Raw genomic sequence first — 26193 nt, forward strand, 5'->3', positions numbered from 1 at the left:
GTTTTGTTGAAGCTTTTCTTTGATTTTTAAGATATGTATTTTCTGTTTTGCAAATCTTTAATATATGTCAATTATTTTTCTAGTTTGAGTATTAATTAAATTGATATTTATAATCCCTAATCTATGAACTTGTTTAGAATTTCTTCAAGATGTATGTAAAATTCATTAATTTTATTGTTGGGTTTTTCCGATTATGGTTTTGTACTTGCCTCTAAATGTGGAAAACTCTTAACCATCAATTTTTCTTCATCATGTAAGATCAATATTGATCATAGGCCGTATTTGTTGTAGTGAATGCACACAATTATATATGCCACCACATACAAATTCTTATTTTTTTTATTTTTCTATAACCTTTCAAACTTAAAAAATTCACTATAAATAGCTTTGGACTCCAACAAATAATTCGAAAATGCTATGAATTTGTCTCAACAATACCTAATTTCCTCTGGTCGATCTCAAAACAAACATTTAGTTTCCATAATTTTTCATAAAATTCAAACACCTCAAATAGTGCTTAAATTGAACTTAGGTTTAGTTAAATTCTGAAAATTTTCACAGGCTCACAGATGATCGACATTGAAAGAAGAGAAGAGAAAAAGTTATAATAACAATAATAATATGGGAAAATATGTCCAGCTCTACTCCAATATCTAATAGGCAAAAATATTTTTTTTTTTCATGTAACTGAGATAGCAAATTGAAATTGAGGTTACAAATAAGTTATACACATTAAATTTTATGTTAGTATGACACACATTACGGCATACAATATATAAAGTGTATATTTGCTATGTTTAATTTTGTCTTCATGGTAGGTTTCTTAATATCTCCTTTGCTTTGCATATATGATTCATAGATCCAATTCCAGAAGATCAACATGCATGGTAATTGATAGCTAGAGATCTAGAACGCAAATATATGTTTCTTATTATAAGAGAAAAATATTGGGAAAATATATTTTCCAAACAAAAGATAGCTTATAATTAGCTAGTTAATTTGATAGCTTTAGTACTCAAACAAGTAGTGCTGGACAGAAATAAAAACCATAGCAAAGTTACTCCCCCCAAGGAGTTATATATATATATTAATTACATCTCTATATTTATATATAATTAATGAGCTCTTCATATCTGATCAGTCTCTTCTGCCAAATATTCCCTCTCAAGACCGATCGATCAGATAGCTGCTTTCATGGCAAGTCCTTTCGATGATCATCTTCGAGATGATCTTCTTGAGGTTGGGTAGGTCGTTTCTTGAGAATTCCCTTCAAGTGGTCAGAAATCATCAGCAGCGGAGTAGGTGCCATAGAGGCCGACTCGCCTACGGTGTTGTCTCCGTTATCTATCATCTGCCTCCCTTTAATCATGTCAACCTCTCCATCTTCGTTCATCATCACCATATTGCATGGAATTTTTCCAGCGTAAAATTTTCTGTCATTCTTTTGATGTCTGCACAATTGCATACATAGACACATCTCATGCACATTAGCAACTGCTAATTAATATGCTAAGGGCCAAAAGGCAAAGGACTCACTTAAACTACGTACTAGCTCTAATGGCACAACCCAAACCAACTTACAAATATATGCATGTGCAGCATGCATGTGAGTAATGATAGAAGTACTACATTTTAATATTACATATATAGTGTATCATATATTTAATAGAAATGAGGTTGATTCTCATGATCTATAAGTAATTCAAAATATGGTCCAAATAGTTTTATCTATAATATGTACTAATAGTTGATTATATATATAGCAAATACATCCAAGACAATTATACTAAATAATCTCAATTAATCTCCATTTTAATGATTGAATAGTTCTCCCATATTTTTATGCATGTATGCATGGGAGTGCGCATAAGAATATGGACCATTACTCATTACTCATTAGATTGAACTGACCAAAATAAATGGGCTAGGCTGGGCTGGGCTTGGGTTTGGGTTTGGGCCGGTTGTGAGAATTTTGTGGTTGGGGTAATAAATATACATTGAACTGTCTCTTCTGGGCTTCTAAAGGAACCTACAATTTTCTTTGAAAAATTTTGTAAAATAACCTCTTTTAATACTAAAATTACTCTTTTTACTGTTAGCTTCAAAACTAATCTTTTTTTACTCTTTTGACACTTTTTAGACAAAAATACCCTTTTAAGTGGCCAATTGGTTGACATGGCAACACTCTGTCGACTACAAAATTGATTTTAACAAAAAAAAAAAAAAGTAAAAAAAGATGAACATGATGAACTGACTACAACACCATCTAAAGTGATTGTAGCACCCAGAGCTAAACTCTAACATAAAGCCCTCTACAAAGTCCATCATATACCTTTGGAGGTGATGAGGTGAAAAAATGAGAATTTATTCTAAAAAATTGGAGGACAAATCGTCAAGCGCTACTTGCCGCGCTCGCTTGTGTTAAAAAACCATAACCTAGCGCTCGGTGAAGATATTAAGCGTTCGGCGAGAGGTGTACACGGGGTACGTTCGCACGTGATCGAATATATATATATATATATATATATATATATACACCATGTGGTGATGATGGAAGTACGTACCTATCGAAGACCACCCATGTCGCATGAAGGCTTGTGATTTCGTGAACAACCAGCAGTCGTGAGGGATAACCCATTATAACTTTCTTCTGTGGGATAACCTGCAGCAACACGTACACGTACACATGCGAATAATATATGTTATTCGTACAATCAGTATATGCAGCATATATCGCAGCTAGTTCTATTAATACGTACCCCATATTTTCTGCAAAGATGGACAACTGCCTGAAGCTTAAGATATTTGACGTCACCCTTCCACTCCTTTTGCTCTTTCACAATTGATAATTCCTCTAATCCCACAGGCCAAACATCCAGCCATGTCTTCGAAGACACTGCATATATATATCATATATAAATGCACACCACCCAATCACTAATATTGCATATATGTTATCAATCAAAATTTACGTACCATATATATATATGTGTGTGTGTGTGACTACATGTTGATTAACTCATCAATTATATATCACCTCATGTGGGTCTTCTAATATGATCAAAAAATATATGTACGTAATCCCCCTAGCATTATTGTCATCACCAAATATATGTGATTGTGATACTGCAGCCCAGGTTGGTTCATAGCTAGTAGCTTGAATTAAGTTGATGATAAGACACTAATGTTTTCTTAACAAATATATATGACATATTATATTACAAACTTTTATTCTGGACTACATATTTGGATAAGATTTTACTTGATCAATAATCTAGATTTGTACAATTTGACATGTTTAACTGTATGATTAGAGAGAATTTCTCATATATATATATATATATATATACGCGAACACTTACGAGGAATGTTGAGCCATGGCATGACACCAAGAAGAGTAACAACAGAACCAGGCTTGATTAGATTCTCAAGGGCCCATTCAAGCGGCTCAGTAGTGAACTCCTTCATGGCATCCATCACAATCAGCACATTTTTAGTTGTGTTAATCGACCCTGGTGACTCCATCAACATTAGGTCGTCTGCCAATGCTCTCTTTCCCCTCAATTGCAGGATAGATCTTCCCATTACTTTCTGATGCTTGTTACCTCCTCTTTTGAAGAAAACAACCATATCTTATGTATAAATAATAACCTTAATTCTATATTTGAAAATTTGCTAAGCTAGCATAGCTTCTGCAAATTTGAAATGTAGCTAGAGAAATATCAAAGAGTAGCCAAAGGGAATTGCTACAAGGAGCTTCTCATTCTTAAATAGTTAGCCAACTTTTTTCTTGGGACAAGTCAAACTAAGGGGTTTGATAATAACAAAGAGTGGGCATAGTGGGCATACTTCGACACAAACAAAGGTTTGTTGGCAGCCTACAATCATGCCAATGGGTATAGGATCGTGCCCGTTTTTATTTTCCCTAGATTTAAAATACTTCCCTAGGTTTAAGATGCCCATTCCTAAATCTCATCTCCAATTAAATTATTAATTAATATAAAAGAGTCTAGAGAGCCATGATTACTAGGAATTTGTAAGATAGCCAACAGATTCGACCATTAAACTTCGAGTGCAGAGCTTATATATTCTTCTTGCTTTAGTACTAATTTTGTACTTGTTTGTGTCTAAACTACGTTGCTTTAAATTTTTATTTAATAAATTTTTTTTATTTCAAGAATAAGAAATACGTACAAACTTGAGACATCTTTAATATTGTGCGAAGAAATACTATTAGATCATAAATTAGTTGGTTAATTACTCTAAATTTTAAAACCTAGCATACTTAACTTTAACCTCAAAACTACGTAATTTTAGATATAAGTACAAGATCATAAAAAAAATAATAATAAGGAGATTTATACCATTTCATAATCTTCTCCTTAGTTTATGTGGTCAAGGTACAACTTAGTATAATCATACTATTCAAAATTACGTCTTTTATTAATGCTGTTGGTATACTTTTGTCATTTCAGATACAAAATATGCATCCTTTTGTCATTTGCTTAATTTTCATTCTTCAGTTTGATCTCCAATCACATAAGAACATATTTATGTTCTACTATGTGGATTTCATATTGGGCCGGGCCCAGATAACATTAATTGTCAAAAGCAGTAGCAATTTTTTTTCTTTTCTTTTATTTTCAGTTTCAGCCAAATCTTCACATAAATTCAGATGTAATGTTACAACCATCTAAAAGAAGATTTAAACTTGAAATCTATTTCAACAAAGAGAAAAAATATAGTATTAGACCAATAGATAGATGGAAATTACTTTACAAATTGAAAATAAATATAAATAAAAAATAATCTACAAGTTGACTTTTTTTAATGACATTGTGGTTAGATTAATTAACTAATCAACTTTAGCATTCTAGATTAGTAGTGCTAAAAGCTCTAATGTGTTGCTTGTTAGGATATATATAGAATAGTGGTCAAAGCTAGAGTGCATAAATCTCAACCATGTTTGTTGTTAGAAGGTCAAAAAGTTGAGAAACAATTCTAAACAATCAACATATATTTTGTGAGATTCATTCACAAAGAGTGGATGCTAATTAACAAGCCTATCCAATTAGTACAATGGTTTGTGGGTGAAGCGAAAACCAATAATGGATGATAAGAAGCCTATCAATTGGTGTATGATTCGTATGAAGGTGCAGAGCAATAGAGCATGCAGTAGAAGTGCAGGGCCAAATATATTTGTCCTTACCACTGTTAGCATAGCTAGCATGAATAGTTGAATACTAAAAGTTGAAGTGAGTTTTAAGCAATTTCACCTCTTTATTGAGTCTACGTCAAATGTTGGCCATAAAGCTTTGTTCTTAATGAGTTTGGTGTGTTGGTTCTATTAAATATTTCAAAAAATTAGTTTGAATCTTATTTGTGTCGGTGGTCTAATTTTGATGACTTCTGCTGGAGCAGCAAAAAACAGTTTTTTGTTTCCCCAAGCTTGGCTAGGTGTGCTTTGATAATTGATAGCATGTATCTGAGTTGCACTATTGCATTGTCTATGGCTTTAATGGCCTAGAAAACAAAAAGGGAAAGGAACTTTATAAACGGTAATAAATAAGATATTGAAAAGTTCAGGGAAGTTTTATGGTAATAACTGCTATAACATATAAAAAATAAAAGTAATTTGGAGGGCAGAAATCACCTCCCCAATAATAATAATCATAATCATAATAATGTCACTAATGAATGGTGATGGCAAAGCCATGGACTGCAAATCAGGAGAGATGGAAATGAAATTTTAATTCTATTATAAATCAACCAGATAAAATATTTGAACAGATTCATCTTTACATTTGAACCTGAAAGGATAAATGCTAGCTTTTATGTTTAAATGTTCTAAGGAACTCTGCAGTGAATATCGACAAATCTGCACTGGCCAAAAGACACTGTAGCAAGCAAGAAGCTTGCCAAAGAATGCATGACACAACTGTGGTTGGATTCATATGGCTCCCACACCAGGAGACCTTTATACATGGAGAAGATCAGAAGATCCCCACTCCTTTCCTTTTCTTTGCCAAAGAACCCTGACTTTGAGGTCCAATCATCGCAGCCAAAAGTTGACCTCTCCTGCTCCTGGGACAACTTTTTGAAAGATATCTGCAAGCTTCCTTTCTCATTGGATCACCTTCAACATTGATTAATTTTCTTTTACAGCTCACATTGTCCGCAGACTTCACATGATTGCGTGGAATATGATAAATCCGTTCTGAAAAAATCCATTACATCTCGTAATGTTAGTTCCATTTATAAATTCCACAAGGAAAAAGATAGTAAAATCTTTTGATCAGAGCAAATTTGTTTACCTGGAGACTCAAAAGTAAATACATCTACAGTTCCAGCTCTGGGTGGGGTCAGAGGAAGGAAAACATAATCTCTAACTTCACCAAACCCTTGTTGGCGGCTATTTCCACCAAGAGAGGATGTGCTGCATATATTCTCATTGTTGTGTGAAGTGCCATCAAAACACTTACTTTGACCACCTGGAGTTGAATCATCAATCATAGCAGTACTATCTTTAGTGTCCTTGAAACCATCAGCTTCAGGCCTAGATCCATAAATATGTTCTGGAAGTCCATCAGCTGTATCTCTAGTGTCAGTGACCTCAACCTCTTCACATCTTGCTCCACATGATGCAGAAGGAATTCTCTCTCCATCTCTGGGCTCATTGGCAGCACAACCATCAGCATTATTCATACTAGGATATGAATTACAGATGCTCTCAACATTATCTAGAACAGACTTAGGTGATGTATTCATAATGGCTGGATCCACACATGGCTTTTGTGATTCCACAAAACTTGAAAACCAGGGAGTACCCTTCCTTGCATAGAACAGAATGTATGCCTCCTGCGATAGAACAAATTCTTCCCGAACTCTAGTGACCTACCAAGAAATAATAAATAAATATAATGAGATCTTTCATTGTTTATTTTGTGAACACGCAACTCCATTAAAAATGCTCTTCCATAGATAAAGCCAAAATACAAATCACTGATTATTCACAGAAGAATGAATCAACTGTTGTAAATGTAGAGGGGGAAGATGAAGTTTTTTACATAATAATGCTTGAGGGTAAAATCTATTTAAAAATAAATAAAATCCAACCACACATAACAAAGATAACAAGATTTGCATTCAGACAATTGGTACCTAGAACTTCAAGGAAAAAAAATAACATGCCAAAAGAATGCACAAAAAACATTAAAAAGTTATCACATGTAAAATATAATACAAAAACAAATTCAAAAGTCATGAATGACAACACAATCTTTCCCACAAACCAACTTCACAAAAAATGCAAATTCTTGCAAGTAAAAGATTATAATGAATTGCTTACTGCAGATTATATATAGGAAATTACCTTTGAGTCATCCAACCTATGCCATGTATCTGGAGAGGACCGAATGAAGCAAAAGTAATGCCCAGAAGTAGATGAAAACCCAATATGCTCCACAATTGCATAAAGTTCATACTTCAATTCAACCTATTGCCAAGACACAGGGAATGAGAACTTGAAAGAACACTCACGCACACACACACACACACACACACACCTATTTCAATTTTAAACACCTAAAACACAAACGTCACATTTCTTTTTATTTTCAGATCATATTGATTCATGCATAGAAAATTTTAAAAGCATTCCCCATACACCCCCAATAAGGGTTTTATTTTAAATTGCTACAACCAATACCAATTTGATTATTAATAAACTAATAAGCACTAATCAAATTTCTGTCACGGCTACTGCTGGACTGCAAGTCCTACTCTTAAACAAAATTTCACATGTTTCACATAATAAATAAAGTAATTAACAGCTACTCACATTACTGTCACTGCTGCTGGTGTAGGGATTCAAGTCCAACTCCAAAGGAAAATCCACATGCTTTTCAATCTTCTCAACATGAGATCCATCAGTCTTAAATCTTTTCAGATGAAATGCAGCAACTGGGGGAACCTGGTCCAGCACAAGCTGCTTCTCCACTGACACTTCTTCCTTGCAGTTCTCACATGTAAACTTTGTCTCCAAGTCATTGATCTTCTCTATCTTAGTGAAGGATTCCAGAGCCCTAGGAAGAGTGTCTGCATCTTCAATCTCCAAACTTAGATCAATCAGAGGTTCATAAGTGTCAGAACAGTGGCCACAATTGCAACATCGGAGCTGAAAGACAATCATTCATACAAAATTGATAAGTATTCTGATAAAAATTGGTTTTCACATCATACATTAATCATATTCACAAAGAATAATGAAAGTCGGATCTTTCATCATACTTTGCTTATGAGGCGACCACCAAAAACCCTTTCCACAAGGTTCTTATCTTGGGAAGATGAACTTTCATCCTTTTGCTTAGAATCCAAGCAAGATCTCTCAAGTTTATCTAAGAAACATTGCAAGAACTCATGGGCATCTTCTTGCTGGTATCTTCGGAAGTAAGATGAGAAATCTAATTACATGGGTGTTAAGAAACACAATGCAATGCAAACTTCTCTGGGACAAAAATTTAATAAAGAATTTTCAATCCTTCAAATACAAATGTATATTCTACAGAACAAACAAATAGCATCAGAAAAATCGGTGCAACAGTAGAAACCCAGTAAAAATCAATCACTTTGTAGGAACTTCAAAATGTAATGCACATTAAATCTCAATCCAGATGATTGAAGGATACGGTTCAAGTTGTTCACAAGTTTGAAAGGTGAAACAACTCCTCCTGAAGAAGCTATTGAAAGATCAATGTGGCCACGAAGAGCACAAAGAACACAGAATTCTTCACTACCACCTGAATTCTCCCAATTCCATATAAATACAATCAGTAAATTGAATAAGAAATCATCATAAAACTAGATGCATAAAGTTTCCAAAAGTAAGAGAAAAAATTAGAATATGAAGCAAACACAATAGAAGCCTAGTATGTCTTACGATCACACGGCATATGATGATCACAGGAACGAAGACCCTCCACGAGCGGCACAGTGTGCGTAAAGCATTGCAGAATTGCATTGATAAAGCATGTGTTACCCAGATTTGCAAGCCCAGCACCCTGCAAAGCAAACCACAACAAAACTTAACAAACCCCAAAATACAAATATACTTGAGAGAGAGAGAGAGAGAGAGAGAGAGAGAGAGAGAGAAACCCATAATAATGTTCAAATAGATTCAGAGCAAAGGAGCATACCACCATAGAGGGCTTGGTTTCTTGGACAGGAAGCAAAGAGTCTGAGGAAACAATTGATTCCTTGGTAGAAGACCACCGAAATGACCAAGAAGAAGCTGAAGGCGATTCTTGATTTGGTAAATCATCATAATCATGACTAATAACATTGAGAGGCGAAGGTGATGATGGCTCGCCCTCTGGGCCTTCTTCGAAAACCGGTGACTGAGGAGTCAAAGATGGTGAGGACGCTGTTGAGTTTGGCAAAGAAGAATCGGAAGAATCACCAGCTAGGGCTTCGAGAAGTGTAGGGGAAAAAGGCCCATTTGCATTCTCTGGGATATGAACCAAATCATGGTCATCTATGGCGTGCGATTGTGGAAATGGTGAAGACCCATCAGGGGATTCCGCAGGAACAGGCATTGGATCTTGGGTCTTTGGCAGAAGGGGATCTGGAGACGAGGAGTTGGTTTCTGAGAGATGGGTTTCCATTGAAGACTCTCGGAGACTGAGAGACACAATGGCGTTTTGAGCAAACTGAAATGGAGCCGAAAATGGAATTTCGGGTTTTGGCTCCACAAATTGGGAGGGAAATGGGGATTGAGGTTTTTGGGTTTTTGGGAATTTTGGTTTTAAATAATTTTTAAAGGGTTTTGGAATTTGAAGAGTCGATTGTGAAGAAGAGGGAAACTAAATAGGGTTTCAAAATATTGGAGGGAAAACTCCGAGTCCCCATTTTGGTCTTTCCGCCAAACACCATTTCTTTTTATCTTTTTTTGATAGGAGCCAAAATCAAATTTGAGAAAGAGCGAAACGGGAAAGATGTCTAATTTTTAACTTTCAGAAATTAAAAATTTTTGTAGTTCATTTTGGAAGAAACAAAGTTAAATAAGAGATAGGTTTAAAGGGACACGTATGAAAAGACATTTTTACACAAATTTCCAACTTTTAGATAATTCAACATTTAACGGTGAAGATGCATTTAACATTTTTTGAAAACATTATTAATTTTCTCTATTAAGATTACACTGTTTACACATCATCAACAAATGTATATAAATGTTGAATTAATTAACACTTCCTTTTTAATCAACAAATGGAAAAATTAATTTACGAACTTCTAGGTTGACATTGTCTCTTCTTTTTTCTTTTAATTTTATTTTGGAGGTGATATTCACATTTCCTTTTTGTACTTTTGCACTCTGTTAATATTTTAACTCTTTTTAGACTAATTTTTCCTATACCTCCATCTCCTATACGAAAAATATTTTTAAATATTATCTCTTTAAAAAAATTAACTAAATTAAAAACTATTTAGTCATACTAATAAATAAACAATTTTAATAATAGTTAAATTCAGTGTCTATTTAATTGATAATAATTTAAATAACTAAATAATTTTCAATTTAATTAATTATTTACAACGATAATTTTTGAAAAGTCATATAGAAAATAAAGAGTTCCCACTTCCCACTTCCTATCATGAGACCAAGGAGTAAAATTTCAAAATTTTCGGCGAAATTTCGCCGAAAATTTCGTTTTTTAGGGGTATGGAAATTTTAACACCATACCAAAAAAATTTCAAAATATTTCGAAATATTTCGCCGAAATTTCACCGAAATTTTCCGAAATCCTCGAAATTTCGGCGAAATTTCGATGTAGTGTTCAACAAAACCAAAACCAGATCTATATGGGTGGGAGTCGCGGGGTGGGAGGCGTGGGTTTTGGGCGCGGACGGTGGTTCTGTGCGAGGTGGGGGAGGAGGCGAGCGAGCGGCGCGAGGCTGGCTGAGGGCGGAGGGATGAGGCGAGCAGCGCTAGGCTGGCTGGGGAAGGAGGGAGGAGGCCAACAGTGGGTTTTGGTTGCGGGAGGTGGGCGCAGATCTAGTGGCTGGGGAAGGAGGGAGGAGGAAGGAGAAGAGAGAGAAAGAGGAAGGAAAAGAGAGAGAAGGCTACTGGAGGAAGAAGATGAAAAGGAAAGAAAAAAAAGTGGAAGTCACGGCCAACGAGGGAAGAAGAGGAAAAGGAAAGAAAAAAAAGTGGAAGTCACGGCCCACGAGGGAAGAAGAGGAAAAGGAAAGAAAAAAAAGAAGAGAAAAGAAAGGAAAAGGAAAAAAAAGAAGAGAAAAGGAAAGAAAAAAAAAAAAAAAAGAATTTTTTTTTTTTTAAGGTAGATTGAGATTTGGAGTTTTTAGACAATTGGAAAGAAAAAAAAAAGTTTGGGATTTTATTTGGGGTTTGATCTGGTCATTTTGGTGTTTCGTTTAGTTGTAAACATAAATTATGAAAAAGAAATTTATCTCATTATCATGAAGTTTTATTTCCTTAATGTTTGGTTTTCTAATTTTGATAATTTGTAAAATTGAAATTTTAGACAAACCGTTGTCGTCGTTGCTGCCATCGGATTGGTTCTATTTTAACCCAATTCGGCTTAATTTAACTATCAAATATCATTTCCAAGTTCCTTTGAGTAAACTTGTTACTTTCTGTTGACATATTGGTGATTTATTCGTGTAATTTTATCATGTAATTATTAATTAGTGAAGTATTTTTTTAATAGTCTTGTCTCTGGCGCGCATTATATTTATCACATATCACATGAAATCTACTATATTATTTGATTTCTTCAATGTTTTTTATCAATGTAGTAGATAATATGTTAAATAAACATACAGTCAAGTTTCATTCAAAATTTCCATATTTTAATAGCAATTTTAGTCATTTTTGTCTAATTTTATCGAAATCGAAATTTTAATCGAAATTTCCACGAAAATTTCCGTCGAAATTTCCATCGAAAATTTCCTCGAAACCGAAATTTTACTCCTTGCATAAGACTACAAGTCAGAGTAAATAAAAGAAGAGATAATGCATAAAGGAGAAGACAATTAGCATTTTTTTAAACAAAAAACAAAGTCAGTTCAATTATTCAGGAGAGCAAATTTGCTCACCATCTTAATTTGATAGTGAGCATCACCACTATCTTATGTGTGTGACACCTTATATGTGTGACACCTGTCATATAGAGTAATTATGTTTGACTATGGTTACCCCTTTATAATTAATATATTAAAAATACTATTAGCATGAGAGAGAAGAAATTTAAGAATAAAAAAAATTAAAAAATAGGAAACCCAATTGTGAAGAAATTAAAGTTGATTCATGAAATACGTACTTCATAAATGGCTAACATAATGAAAGTCGAATTATTATTAATTATAGGATGTTATACTTATACCAATCTTAAAGATAATAATGCTAGGAATTCTAAATTTGTATAAAGAATTTGGCTTCCAAATGACGTGGCAAAAGGATAGCCTTCAATATGTATATGAACAATTCAGAATGACCAAAAGCCATTGCCTACTTCTCTATCACTTATCGTCCTTCTACAGTTGTTATGGTAGCTTCATTTGCAGAGCAAATACTGTCATATTGTGGTTGAAGAACCGACGGTGAGTTTTGGAAAGTAAATATAGGTTGCTTAGGTTGACGACCATCAGTCCCACTACTTAGCATGAAAACTACATCCAGCATGGTTGGCCTATCTGCAGCATTGTCCTGTACACAAAGGAGCCCAATATGCATGCATGTCATTACTTCTGATGTGGAATATGAATCAGCCAATACTTCATCTTTCAAGTCCAGTCCCCTGCCTTCACTCCATAAGTGCCATGCCTGACAAAATAATTATATATTGGCTAGAAATTGTTAAGACTGCTACATTTGGCTTGATATGTATTGTTCAAGCTATATGAAAGAGACGGATCATAAAATTCACAATTTCACATCAAGATTTAGAGTGTGAACCTACATAAGCTAGGAAGCCTAGGTGTTGGTCATTGTAGTAGAAGCTGGTATTCTTCTTGCCACAAATAATCTCCAATACCAAGACCCCAAAGCTATAGACATCAGATTTTTCAGAAAATATCCCACCCATGGCATACTCCGGAGACATATAGCCACTGCACAGACAATTGATCATTACCATTTAACTTACACAATGCCTAGTAATTGGCTAAGCATAGAACTTAAGTTATGAAAGAAAAATTCTGAGCATAGGGAAGAAATGATGCTTACAGTGTTCCCACGACCTTCTGAGTATTTTATAGATTTTGTGTCCCTTGAACGATACGAGCCAATCCAAAATCTGAAATTTTTGGGTTCATGTTCTTATCCAAGAGAATGTTACTGACCTTCAAATCTCTATGTATTACCTTCAAGCAGGAATCATGATGGAGATAAAGAAGCCCTCTAGCAACACCTTGAATTATATTGAAGCGTCTAGCCCAATCAAGCTCTGCTCTTCTCGTTGGATCTAATCAATGCACCCATTCAAGATGCAACCAATAATGTCATATATCACATTCATTGTACAATGAAAACATTGACTATCACTAGATTTCTAGGCCTTATATGCTAGAAAATACAGACACAGTTGTATTACACCCCTATTAGAGTTCAGCAAAATTACAAAAAGCTCAGAGCTTTCCAATTATATTGAAACAAGATAGGCAAGAATGATAAATTGCAGCAAATAAGAAGCACTAGGTAAACTAACCGAATAGAAAAGTATCCAAGCTTTTGTTAGGCATGAACTCATAAATCAGTAACTTCTCATCCTCTTTAACGCAGCAACCCATGATCCTAACAAGATTTTTATGTTGGAGTTTAAAGATCAACAGCATCTCATTCTTGAACTCTTCTATGCCTTGCGATGAGCTACTAGATAGTCTTTTTACCGCTATTTCCTTCCCTTCTTGTAGCTTACCCTACACAAGGTCCACAAATTAGTCATTGCATTCAAGTCTATACTTGTAGTTGTAGCTATTGTAATACTAGATCTTCCGGGCCAAAGAAATGAATAAATATTCACCCTATAAACCGGGCCAAATCCCCCTTCCCCGAGTTTGTTTGTGATGCTGAAGTTGTTCGTAGCAATTAATATGCTATTAAAATTATAGATGAATAGCTCGGACGGATCATGCTTTCTTATATATTCTTGAAGAGTGTCTCTTGAAGTCTCAATTGTATCAGCCAATTCAAAGCCCTTTCTTGATACTTTGATGTTTCCTGCAGATGTTTCAAATACACAATCAAATTCCGAGTCAGTGAAAAATAACAAAGAACTCAGACCAGTCAGTTCGCCAACTTCACCACAGCAAGCCTAACAAGTTTTGGGATATCAATCAGTAAATAAGCTCTTACAAAGTTATGCATGGAAGTTATACTGATTTGATTAATACTATTCTCTTACCCCTTTTCTTAGTTCGCAACCTGTGCAAACCGAACACTATGGCACCCAATATACTGAGAAAACTAATAACTGTGAGGCTGACAATTAACTTGATTGGCTTTCTTACACCTGAAAAGAATGAATTTGTAATACATAAAGAAGTACGAGCCAGAAAAGAAACTATGGTGCTAATCTTAGAGTTGTGCAAACAATATCATCAATTACCTAGTTCTGCTTTTGTTAGGCGAATAAAAAGATCTACTCCGCCTGAGGAAAACTCCTGTAAATCAATAAGGTCTTTGGACCATACCAAACACCCTATATTATTAACATATGCATAAGCCAGGCAAGAACAATTATTAAGGCACCATATCTTGCACTCTGCAGCATCCAACATCGGAATTAATTCATGAAAATCTGGTAGTTTTGACCTTTCCATCTTCAAAAAGGACCAAAACCCATCATCTGTTATACAAGACAATTGGAGTTTCCTCTCACACCCGCTCCATTACTCACCTGACTTGGGTACATACCCTTTCAAACACTTGCAGATTGGAGTTTTAGAAGCTCTGCAAACCCCATAAGGTCCACATGCTCCATAAATGTCACATTGATTCCTTGGTGACACCCATCTGGGATACCAGTTATCACCATTTTCCGAAACCATAAACCTCAAAACTCCTTCTGAAGAAAGGTCGAAATATGCCACAGTTTTGCCAAACAATTTATAAGAAAAATACTTTGTTCCCTGGTCCACATCTTCAATTAGAGTAAACCCACTTTGATATTGATCATCCATATTCGGTATGCCTGTGAACTTTGATTTATCCCACGGTCCACTTCTCCAGTTGGGCGTTGATCCATTAACCCAAATGAAAACTTGTGATGGCGTTTGTGGTGCCAGTCCAACCAAAAACACCCCTGTTGATGGATCATTCTCACTTTTCCAGGCTCTCAAGAAATTGCTCTTTCCAGTTTTACTGTCAAATCCCAGCACCATACTTGGTAAAATCGTGTCACTCGGATGATCAAAGCTCTTCCATAACTCACCTCCTGTACCATCTTTGACAACAAGGCTTCCATTGTCTGAAAGAGCTGCATATGAATCATTAGATGACACAGAAATATTGGCTGACCAGACAGAACTCTTCCACCCATCTAAAAGCTCCAGAGTCCCTTTGTTGCTAATTATCAAACTAGCCAAGGTGTCTGCAACTGCAAGAGGCTTTTCTCTGTTGGCCACCCATACATATTTGCAGGGAGATATATTCTTGTGCCATAACCCCACATATTTACTAGCTGAATTATTAGGTCTGAAGAAACCCAATTCGAAAATGTGGCCAGGGGAGACAAGGGTTTGTCCCTGAGCCAATGGTTGGGAACGAGTTATGTTATATACTTCAGCACAATAATACTGTGACAGAAGCAAGATGAAGAATATGAAGAACATGTAGGCTTTTCCCATACCTATTTGCATCCCAATACTATTTTGGGATAAAATTTAGATGCAAACTCTGTCCATAGCAAATGGGTTGACATATTGAAGCTTGTTGATTTTCTCAACGAACATGTGGTCTCTAATCAAGCATGGTAAAGATATTTCTGCCAATGCTTTCAAAGTCATGCGCAGAAAACTTTGAAATAGTCTTGGTTTCCTACTAGAGATCATTTGACTATTTAGATAAATGAAGTCCATATTCATTTACATAAGCTACTGCATAACACACTGGACATAAAGAAGAAGTAATAGCAACTAACTAGAAAATGTTAGATCAGAAAGGATGCTTACAGTGTTCCCACAAGCCTGTGAGTATTTGCAAGATCTAGTGTCCCCTGAAACATCCGAGCCAAATCCAAAATCTGAGATTTTTGGGTTCATCTTCTCATCCAAAAGAATGTTGCTGACCTTCAAATCTCGATGGATTACCCATAAATTTAAATCGTGATGGAGATAAAGAAGTCCTCTGGCAATGCCATGAATGATGTTGAAGCGTCTATCCCAATTAAGCTCTGCTCTTCTTATTGTAACTACAAAATGACCCATTAAAGGGTTCATGTATGATAGAAACAGACTGCGATCGTGATTTTAAGACATCCAGTGCCAGGCATACATTAAAAGGGCGACGATTGTGAGAATGTGAATATTATAATCTTGCATAGTATGGTCTCACATTGAAATATTATAACTTTACCTTCATACATAATCATTATCTAATTTATTTTTAAAACACAATCGGGTGAAATGACCATATTTGAGAAATTGTCTGTAGTAAGAATCGAGATATTGTCTGTATTATAAGAGAGAACTGTCGTTCTCTTCTCTACGTCTTTGGATAAGAGTCAACATTTGGTGTTCCATTTAAATGGACAAGTTTTCTTTAATAACAATGAAATTCACCATTTATTTAAAATTGGTTGATATATGATATATGTGATATACAGATATGTCTCATTTTTGGATTCCCCTCGAATGCAGAGGCATCGAAGCTTTGGAGCTGAGTGCCACTTGGTATGGTTCCTTGGAGATCATTGTATGAGGCGTTAAAAGATTTCAAGAAATTGAGGCTCACCATTGACCACGGAATTTCCCCAGAAAAATTATTGGTGGAAAGGTCCAATATTTCCAAGTTCTTAAGGTTAGATAGTTGGTCTGGAATGTTGCCTGAGAAGTTGTTCAAGTTAAGACCCAACTCATGAAGACCCTGCAATTGGCCGATCTCAGTAGGTATACCGCCACTAATGCTATTGTTTCCACCTGAGTAATGATGGTGGAAAGTAAAACACGGAATCATACTGAAAAGCTGTCACCTGAGTAATATCGGGTGAGTAGAAGGCAGGCAATTCAAGATAGTTGTTTGGATCTACTTGAACTGCAGTTTGTTCAGATACCAACATGGGTAACCGGCAAAGTTCCTTTGGAAATTCACCTGAAAGTAGGTTAGAGGCCAAGTTTATAGAAAAGAGCCTTGGAAGAGTCCCCAACCAACTAGGAATTGGCCCTGTCATTCTATTAGAATTCAGATTCAAGATCTCAAGCTTCTTGAGCTTAGATAACCATAAAGGTATTTGACTGGTAAGATCACAATGACTCACAGCCAAAATTCGAAGATTTTGGAAACCATCAAAGTCAACCATGCCAATATCATCAGCTGTTGGCATTTTCTCACCTTTAAAATTATATGATAAGCTTAGGAATACAAGCCTTTTGCAACCCATTAATATCTTCATTGCCCCTGTGACATTGGTCAATTTGTTGTGACCAAGAGAGAGGAAGGACAGAGATTTCAACGAAAGAATCTCAGGTTGTATTTGAACCTCTAGATGATCATTTCCGCATAGTGCAATCGCTTTCAGGGACTTGCAAGAGTAAAGGCTCATAGGCAACATACCAGTGAAGTTATTTCTCCGTAGGTCAAGTTTATTAAGTTGACTAAGTTTGGAGAAATTAAGCCTGGAGATATCTCCTGTCAAGTTGTTGTAATCCAGATGTAGTTCTATGAGGTCTGTGCAATTCATCAAAGATGAGGGTAGAGAACCCTCTAGATGGTTGAAATCAAGGCGCATGTGTTTCAACTTGGAGAGCTTCCCAAAATGGAGAGGGAGCACACCAGTCAATCCGTTAGCGTAGAGGTCAAGTATTGTGAGGCTGGTGAGGTTGACAATTCTATCACTGATGGCTCCATAAAATGAATTAGCAGGTAAAGAAATTTCTTCGAGTGTGGTAGCATTATAACATCACTTGCAAGCTGACAAAACATCACTTGCAAGCTGACAAATTGGCAAATAACACCAGAACCCACACAATACAACCTTTTTTTTTTTTTTTACTGCAGCAAACAATGGTAGGCTTGGTAGCTTAGACTTTTTACAGATCCAAAACACTACTCTCGTAAACATTTTCAGAAATGAAAATTTCTGAAAAGCACTCATCAAAAATGCTATTTTCATAAGTTTTCCAATAATTTTCTTTGAGGAGTTGGACCCACAAATGTCAACATAGTGAAGTGGCACAGTTGCCTTTGGTCAAATTTGACCTCTGAAGGTTGGGTGTAGTCATGAGTCTGGTATATTTCTTTTCTTGTCTTAGGCTATTAGCAAAAAAAAACAAAACACACACACAAAACTAAAAACATTAAAAAATTTATAATGAAAGTATAACAATCCCACCAGAACTCTTCTTGCTTAATTGTGGCAAAAACTGGGTACCTGGCTACCTAATGCTAGTAAGCAACATAGTTTTTGTGCAACTCCAAGGACAAATCACAATTTCAACATAAAACAGTATCCTTGCCTTTCTCTCTTGACACAAAGCAGTAAACTTATGTTGGTTTGACAAACTGATAAGATTGTTAAATAAAAGAAATAATCAGATCTCCAAACAGTACCTGTGCTACAAAATAAAATACCAGCCCCCTTTTAAGCCTGGAGATTTTTCACAAGTCTTATTTGTCTCTGAAAGAATTTTATGAACTCTTCTTTACAATCACTACATATGATAATGGCTGGTACTCTAACAAATGATCACAAAGCATATCAATATCAGAGGATTCTGTCCTGAAGATCCGTCATTAAAGTGGATGCCAAGGAACTAAGCTTCTTCCCAGTCTCTCCTGCCATGCTTTTTAAGGAAGAGATATCCTGTTGTGCCTGCAAGAAGACCCAAAGATGACCCATAATTAGCTAAACAAAACACAGATGGAATTCAAACAATGCAAAATAAGTATAATTTCTGAGCCAAAAACATGATAAGCATATGACAATAATTGAAGCTTCCAAACACTCAAACGACAATAGCAGAAGTTCTTATCTGCAAGGCATACCTGAAAAGACAGTCGGTTAATAAGATCGCTTGCAGTAAGATCAAGAGGCAAATTATCTGACCTGTCACCAAATAGGTCAGCACTGGAGATGGCAGCTGAACCCTGGAAACACAAGAAAATTCTGTGTTATCAACTGCCACATTCCAATTCACTCTATATTAGCATGCTCAAATATGTTGGCAATCTGGTATTAAACTTCAATGCAAAAATTTCCCACGTCCAGTTTAATAACTTCAAGAAAACCCCCTCAAGAACAAAAAAGGAACAAAGTAATTATTGACTTCACCAAACTTCAGTTGTGGGGGTTTTAGGGAAGTCAGTTCAAAAGTCAAAGCAGTAATGTCCCTAGTTATCTAGTAATATATGGAACAAGAAAAACACACATGTATGATTTGGTAGATTTACTTTATATAACACACATGTATGATCTAGTAAAAAATTCCACCAGAAAATATAGAACTTCACATTGAATCATATAACCAATGTCACTAAAATAATAACTTAGTACCATTGATTGATTGTGATGATATAACTTTTGGAAGCAAAGGCTTTTGCTGTTTAAAATTTTAATTTATAATTTTTTAATTTATATTATATGGGAAACATATTAACTATGCTAGTTATCATTTGCAAATTGAAAGTGAGTTGTATGTCACAGATGTTGCAAAACACAATTTTTTTTGTTTTATTTCTATTCCTCTTGGATGTACTTTGGCAAATATGTCTAGCTGAATGAAAGAAGTAACAGACATGACAGGGCTTCATCAAAAAAAAAAAAAAATCCAATCATATAAGAGTATTCATACCGAAAACTTCTGCAAGGAGGCTTGAGCATCAACGTCAGCAGCTTTGCTCTGATCACCAAAAAATTGGGCAGAAGAAATAGATTTTGCATTTGAGAATTTCTTTCTTGCTTCATCAGTTTCCTGAATCTGAAAAACAATAAAGGCTCAATATAAAAGAGACTCAAAAACATGAATGGAAAATGCAAACTCAGCTATCAGAGTATGCTGAAACAAGACATAGAATAACTCTGTTACATCTAACAAGTCTATTCTTATAGGTGTCTCCAACTGTCAATATATCAAGGAGCTAAAAACCAATTGCAAAAAAATAAACTACAAGAGTGAACACTGTAAGATACTGAGAATGTTAAAGGTCAAGGTGGTTACAACAGCAGCATACATTCTTCATGAAGAATATATATGCTCTAAACATTCATGTACAGTTTTATAATTTATTCAATTTCATAAGGTAGAATTTATTTCAACAGATAAAAATGGCCAAGCAAGTGCATGCAGGATCGGTTTTTACTCTTGCCACTTCATGCATGCAAGGATTGTCCATTGCTCTTGCCATACTAATTTTTACTCCGGAAATAACACTACACAATGATAATACAAGGCCTTGCCATTTGAAGGCATATGGTTATTGCCCTTAAAAACCACATAAAGGGAATGGAGCAGAAAAAAAGTACTCCTCACAAAGCATCAATGAACCATTTAAAGAAGAGTCATGTAATTCAGACCATAATCTCATTATTTTAAAGGCCATAATTTGCTTATGCCATTCTTAGTTTTCTGTTAGATCACAATTAAAAATTCAGCTGTCTGAAGAATAGTTTTGACTCAACAAGTTGATAATCACAGCAATGCTTTCTCAAATAAAGCCTGTGTCACACTTTGCTCCCTACAAAACTTGACTCGTTTACACCCTAAACTTCGCTTCGTGTTTCAAAATTCCCTTTACCGTCAAGTCTGTCTCGCAGGCACCTACATGGAAAATTCTTAAGGAGCATTTTGGACAGCACAGGTCTTCCCCTTTATTGGTGGCATCACCATCATAATCTTGTCCAAAGCCCCTCTGCACACCTGATGGTTGCTGGAATTTTCTTGTTAAAAATTTCCAGTTAAAAATTCATATTTGAAGAGTCATTACTCCTTCATTTCATGTCCAAATTCACTGATTTCAGATCCTACGATAAGAGGGTAAAGCCCTCTACACAACATACTAAACTTAGATTCACAACTATGTGTGTTAAAAATAAAGGCATCCAAAGTCACTATAATGACATGACTAAACCCCACAGACAACAAACTTCTCCAAGATTTCTTCCTCGTTTCTCGACCAAATCACACAAATAATATGTAAGAGACCTACAACCCTACATAATTAGTTTTGAGATAAAATATCTGGACAGAGGTTTAATATTACTATACCTATAAGAGGTTTAGTATTTCTATACATATAAGTACCAGATTTGTGTGTGACTACTGTTAAGGTTATACGACAAAAGAAAGATGGAAAAATTGACGAGACACTTAATGATTAGGGCCGACAACTTTTCAATATTCCAATATTTTGACACACATTGTTTTTAAAACTTTAAGGGCAAACTGCACCGATCGATTGGCGCTAGCAGAAACTGCAACTCCAGTTGCGGCTAACTGCATCACACATAGCAGTTACACTATATATACCCAATAAAATAAACACTAATTCTAGAACCCATAAATCATCTGAGACCCAAAATATTAAGATACACATAAAAAATAAGGGAACAAAATGCAAGGCAGTTGCAGTTGCTGATCTATAGGCACCTTCGCAAAAATAAGGGAACAAAATGCAAGGCAGTTGCAGTTGCTGATCTATAGGCACCTTCGCTGATCGATCAGCGGGCTACAGGACATGGGCACAAACGACTGATGCACACGCAATCCATCCTTAAAGTTATGGAAATCTCAATTTTTATGTCCTTAAACACTAATTATAAATCTTAAACCCATAAATCCCCTAAAACACACTAAATCACACTTTAAAATATTAAGATGCAAGTAAAAATTAGGAAAAATAATTTTTCAATGCAGTTGCAATTGCCAATCTATCAGCACCTACACTGATCAATTGGCAGGCTAGAGGACATGTGCACACGCACAATCTATCCCTAAAGTTATGAAATCTCAATTTTTATGTCCTTGAATATTTTAAATCAAACATGCATCGTTTTGAGTGTTATCAAACATGCATCGTTTTGAGTGTTAGTTGTCAGCCCTTTTAAATAGAAGGTAAACATTGTCATACTTGACAGTAGGGGGCATTTTAAAACACAGAGTGACGTTTAGCGTGTAAAATGGGAAACAATTTAGGGGGAAAAGTGTGACATGGGCTTTAGTTGAGGGGCAATATATGTACTTTACCCATAGTAATATGTCGAATGTTTTCACCTATCTCTCAAATTTTGAGGGAGGTCATAATCTCCCTACTTGTTTGCTTTCTGAGCTGACAATCACATAATGCACAACCATAACTGAATTTACGTCTATAAAAATTGGCATGACACAACTGTAACTGAGTTTATGTATATAAAAACATTAAATTGTTACACTACAGAACTTCCATTTGGTTGCTTGCCATATTAACTAATATACAATAAAAAACTTAGCTCCTTAACATTGCTGATAAATAAACATAATGCAAAAACATCATGGCACCAATCGAAAACAATAAGTGGACCAAAATTAAATCTCTAGAACTACAAAGATGCAAATTAAGCTTTCTAAAATAAAAGAAATCCATGATTTTTCAAGCAAGGTATATTATACACATACAGAAAGCAGATCCTAATAACACTTTAAATGATTAATGGTGATCCTGAAATTTCTTTTTTATTGCATTATATTAAGTAAATTCAAGATTTATGGCATATAAAGAAATGCACATAACAAGTGCCTAGAAATAGAATAAGCTCCATTGATCTAACTTTTCTCAATTATATGCGGATGTCATTTGCCATAAATAACTTACTTGCACTTTGGAGGTATTTGAACTAGTCCTCTTGGGAAAACTGTTGTCCATTCCAAAATCCGCAAAGAAACTCGATGACTTCGGTGGTTCTACATGGCTAATTACACGAGAACCACTAGAATTTTTCTCAGAATTTTGAACACTTTCTACATACTCAAATCGAGACGCAAAGGATGAGCCAGCTGTTGGAGTGCTGCTAGTTGAGGAAGGCACCGGGACAACTGGTTCTTCAGGTTTCTGGTCATACAGACTTTCACTTGGCTGCAATTTTAAAAGTAATATTGCTAAGAGAAAGGCATTTTGGTACACAAATGTATAGTCAAATAACAAACACACTTCAAAAATATCTTCTAAGATACTATTGCCAATAAAAAATTTGTTCTAAGTGCTAATAAGCAATCACAACCTTTGAGGTAAGTTTGCGAGCACCAAGCCCCCCAGTCTTCCCAGTTTTCTTAGCACCAAGAGGCTTCTTGACAGTACTGGTAGAAAATGTATGGGGGGCTTTCAGGGAAGCAGAGATTTCAGGTGTTTCTTGCTTTGATATAGATTTTTCTTTTGGAGCTTCACTAGTCTTGACATCAGGAAGCCCATTAGATGCTTGTCCTGACTGAGACGCAACAGGCGATGATGGAAGACCTGCCTCTTCCACCATACTTTTGGCAACTTCTTTAGAAAGTATCTGCCTGTATAACTCGGCAGCTCTTGATGTATACTTAGCCTCAATTTTGCCTCCATCCGTCCATCCATGCTGCTTAAAGAAAACCTGTGCGCGGTTGTTTCCCCCAAAGCTCATCGTTCTCAGCTGCTCAGGTGTCCATGAGTCTAAATTTGTAGATCTATATCCAGAAAAACAAATTAATTGTAAGCTGTTGTTGTTGTTGCTGTTCCTTTAGCAGTTATTTATAATAATAAAATTCAACTTAAAATTTGAGTATGGCACATTTATAACAATGCAATGTTTTTTTTTTTTTTTTAATTTGAATGATATGACAATCCAAATTCAATTTTGAAAGATAAAAGTGATTTTACTGTAGTTTCCTTTAAAAAGACAAATTATTGGTTAAACATTAATTATTAAAAAGTATCTGTCCTGTAAACTAAAAATCTTTAGAATAACATTTTCATTGGATTAAATATAGGTTCCCAGTTCAATAAAATTATAATTGATCATTGTATTGAAATCTGAATTCAAACTATCAGATCGACTCATGATTCTACTGTAATCTTAACAAGGATAAATACAAATCAGTGGGAGGCTTTTACAAAATCATATTTTTCTATCTAATTGTTTGGTTGGCTCTGTTGACCCAACAGAAACCAAAAACTAAAGAAGCTATGACATCTCTAAACAAGAGAAGATTCCTCAGGCATCAGCAACAATATGATTAACTGTTTAGACATTTTAATGCACTCATTGTAAACTCTAGAACACAAAATAATTCAGCAAGATTTGTAATGGCCAATGGGAGGCCAAACAACTATGATCATCAATTTATAATAACTAAATAGGAACAAGCATAGAGGCTCTTCAATTTCAATCAAAGATTTTTTTCTTCAAATTTCAATCAAAGGTTTTTTATTCAATTTCAATCAAAAGGTTTTTCTTCAATTTCAATCAAAAGGTTTTCCTTCACTTTCAATCAAAGGGTTTTTCTACAATTTCAATCAAAGGTTTTTCTTTTAGGTATTAATTAGGGTCCAATTATAAGACATATACTTTATCCACCTCAAACACAAATACCAAAGAACCTCCACAACTTTTCTTACTAATAACAAAGAAAAAAACGCCAAAACAAAACAAATCATGGCTCCTAGAATGAACATAATTTTAACACTTCTGGCCCAAATTCCACGCTTCAATTCAATTCCATCTAAATATGACGAGACACAAACTATTGCTTGGATCCCCAACATTAAGAGCACATTAACCCATCACCTTACTTTCAGTTCCTTGGTTATTTAAAAACAGAGCTGCAGGTTCTTGTAATGTCAATTAGCTAACAACATTGCCGGAAAGCACCATTAGTTGAAGCAATACATACATACATACATACATACATACATACATACATACATACATACATACATACATACACACATAAATATACATATGTAATCGAACTGCTATTCCAACATCCAAAATACAATGAATTGAAAATTGAGAGAATTAAGAATCCCTTAGTCCCACATGAAATATACCTAACAAAACTGATGTGAACGCCGAGACTGCGATGGACTGCCGAGCAATCGATGCAAAGAAAGATCCCATATGTAACCGAAGCCCAAGTTGGGTTCTTTGCGTTACAATCGAAACAAATCTGAAGCAAAAACCCGAAAAGGAAAAAAAAAAAAAAAAAACACTAAGATCCAAGTACGGAGTTCACAGATCTGAATCAGATCTCAAAAGCCCATATCGAGTTTTGCACAAAAATCACAAATCCATATAAAACTTTTACTAATAAACAAAAATTTAACAACAAATGAAAAAAAAACAGAGACCTTATTTTCCGACTTTGCTTTCAGTTTTCTGAAAACAACGTTCTTGTCATTGAAGATTTCGGACGCCATTAGAGAGATAAATTGTAGAGAAACAGAGAAAAAAAAAATGGATCCGAAGAGGTGCTTCAACACCTCCTCAGGCAAAATAGAGAAAGATGTAAAAGTGAAACCCCAAATCGAATTTTCAGGCTCCGGTTTCTAGTTTTTGTTTTGGTTTATGTTTTTCTCGTTTTCAAACGAAAGCAATTTATCAGCAGTGCGTGGGATGTAGATGGTGGGTGCGAAGTGACGGAAATACCCTTCTGGGTTAGGAGTATTCCCGGTGTTGGTGGTTTGTTATTGTCTAGTAATAAGTAGTGATTTGAATTAAAGGGTAAACGTAATTGTCTTGCTACGGTACATGCCTTTGTGGTGGCAACTGGCGGTTGCTACCAACCGTTAACGGCTGGGCTTATATAGATGCGTCAAGCTGAACCACCAGTTGCACATTTCTTCAAGCTTAATGTTTTTTGTTTGAGCAAATTATAATTTAGTACCTCAATTTTACACTGATTTTTAATTTAATACCCCAACTTTAAAAATTTGACAAAAAATACCTCACCTTTCATTTTGTGTCAAAATAGTACCTCCGTTAGTTTTTCTATCAAATAAACCGTTAATGCTGA

At 35.2% G+C, this 26193-nt stretch overlaps 3 protein-coding genes and 4 pseudogenes across 5 annotated transcripts; all 7 read right to left on the bottom strand.

Annotated features, from left to right (window-relative positions):
• Positions 1 to 1192: 1192 nt before the first annotated feature.
• LOC147273481 (uncharacterized) lies at positions 1193 to 3630 on the bottom strand. Its single transcript, XM_086228227.1, has 4 exons — positions 3363 to 3630; positions 2760 to 2896; positions 2565 to 2662; positions 1193 to 1451 (listed from the first exon to the last, which is right to left on the bottom strand). Exons 1-4 carry the CDS (start codon positions 3628 to 3630, stop codon positions 1193 to 1195), a joined length of 762 nt encoding a protein of 253 aa, XP_086084353.1.
• Positions 3631 to 5825: 2195 nt separating this feature from the next.
• Positions 5826 to 9722, bottom strand: LOC147273482 (uncharacterized; annotated as a pseudogene). Its single transcript, XR_015119702.1, has 8 exons — positions 9195 to 9722; positions 8939 to 9059; positions 8688 to 8798; positions 8290 to 8462; positions 7841 to 8176; positions 7373 to 7495; positions 6315 to 6894; positions 5826 to 6217 (listed from the first exon to the last, which is right to left on the bottom strand). The product of XR_015119702.1 is annotated as an uncharacterized LOC147273482 (transcript).
• Positions 9723 to 12544: 2822 nt separating this feature from the next.
• LOC147273483 (cysteine-rich receptor-like protein kinase 19 pseudogene) lies at positions 12545 to 13124 on the bottom strand (annotated as a pseudogene).
• On the bottom strand, positions 12545 to 15852 carry LOC147273484 (G-type lectin S-receptor-like serine/threonine-protein kinase At1g61460). Its single transcript, XM_086255874.1, has 7 exons — positions 14628 to 15852; positions 14424 to 14531; positions 14043 to 14239; positions 13728 to 13938; positions 13247 to 13484; positions 12981 to 13131; positions 12545 to 12844 (listed from the first exon to the last, which is right to left on the bottom strand). The coding sequence occupies exons 1-5, from the start codon at positions 14839 to 14841 to the stop codon at positions 13273 to 13275; spliced, it is 942 nt and encodes a 313-aa protein (XP_086112000.1). The 5' UTR covers positions 14842 to 15852; the 3' UTR covers positions 12545 to 12844; positions 12981 to 13131; positions 13247 to 13272.
• LOC147273485 (G-type lectin S-receptor-like serine/threonine-protein kinase At1g61390 pseudogene) lies at positions 14906 to 15879 on the bottom strand (annotated as a pseudogene).
• Positions 15880 to 16155: 276 nt separating this feature from the next.
• LOC147273486 (uncharacterized) lies at positions 16156 to 18131 on the bottom strand (annotated as a pseudogene).
• Positions 18132 to 18522: 391 nt separating this feature from the next.
• LOC147273487 (putative ADP-ribosylation factor GTPase-activating protein AGD8) lies at positions 18523 to 25755 on the bottom strand. Of its 2 annotated transcripts, none has more exons than XM_086256537.1 (7): positions 25529 to 25755; positions 25229 to 25347; positions 23433 to 23865; positions 23027 to 23287; positions 20029 to 20154; positions 19284 to 19324; positions 18523 to 19049 (listed from the first exon to the last, which is right to left on the bottom strand). In XM_086256537.1, exons 1-7 carry the CDS (start codon positions 25595 to 25597, stop codon positions 19025 to 19027), a joined length of 1074 nt encoding a protein of 357 aa, XP_086112663.1. In that variant the 5' UTR covers positions 25598 to 25755; the 3' UTR covers positions 18523 to 19024. The 2 variants fall into 2 exon arrangements, with proteins under 2 accessions (XP_086112663.1, XP_086112662.1); XM_086256536.1 differs by having other exon boundaries at positions 19223 to 19324; positions 25529 to 25753.
• Positions 25756 to 26193: the final 438 nt, after the last annotated feature.

This window comes from Dryas octopetala, chromosome 9 (assembly GCF_963921425.1).
Source record: "Dryas octopetala chromosome 9, drDryOcto1.1, whole genome shotgun sequence".
Taxonomy (NCBI): domain Eukaryota; kingdom Viridiplantae; phylum Streptophyta; class Magnoliopsida; order Rosales; family Rosaceae; genus Dryas; species Dryas octopetala.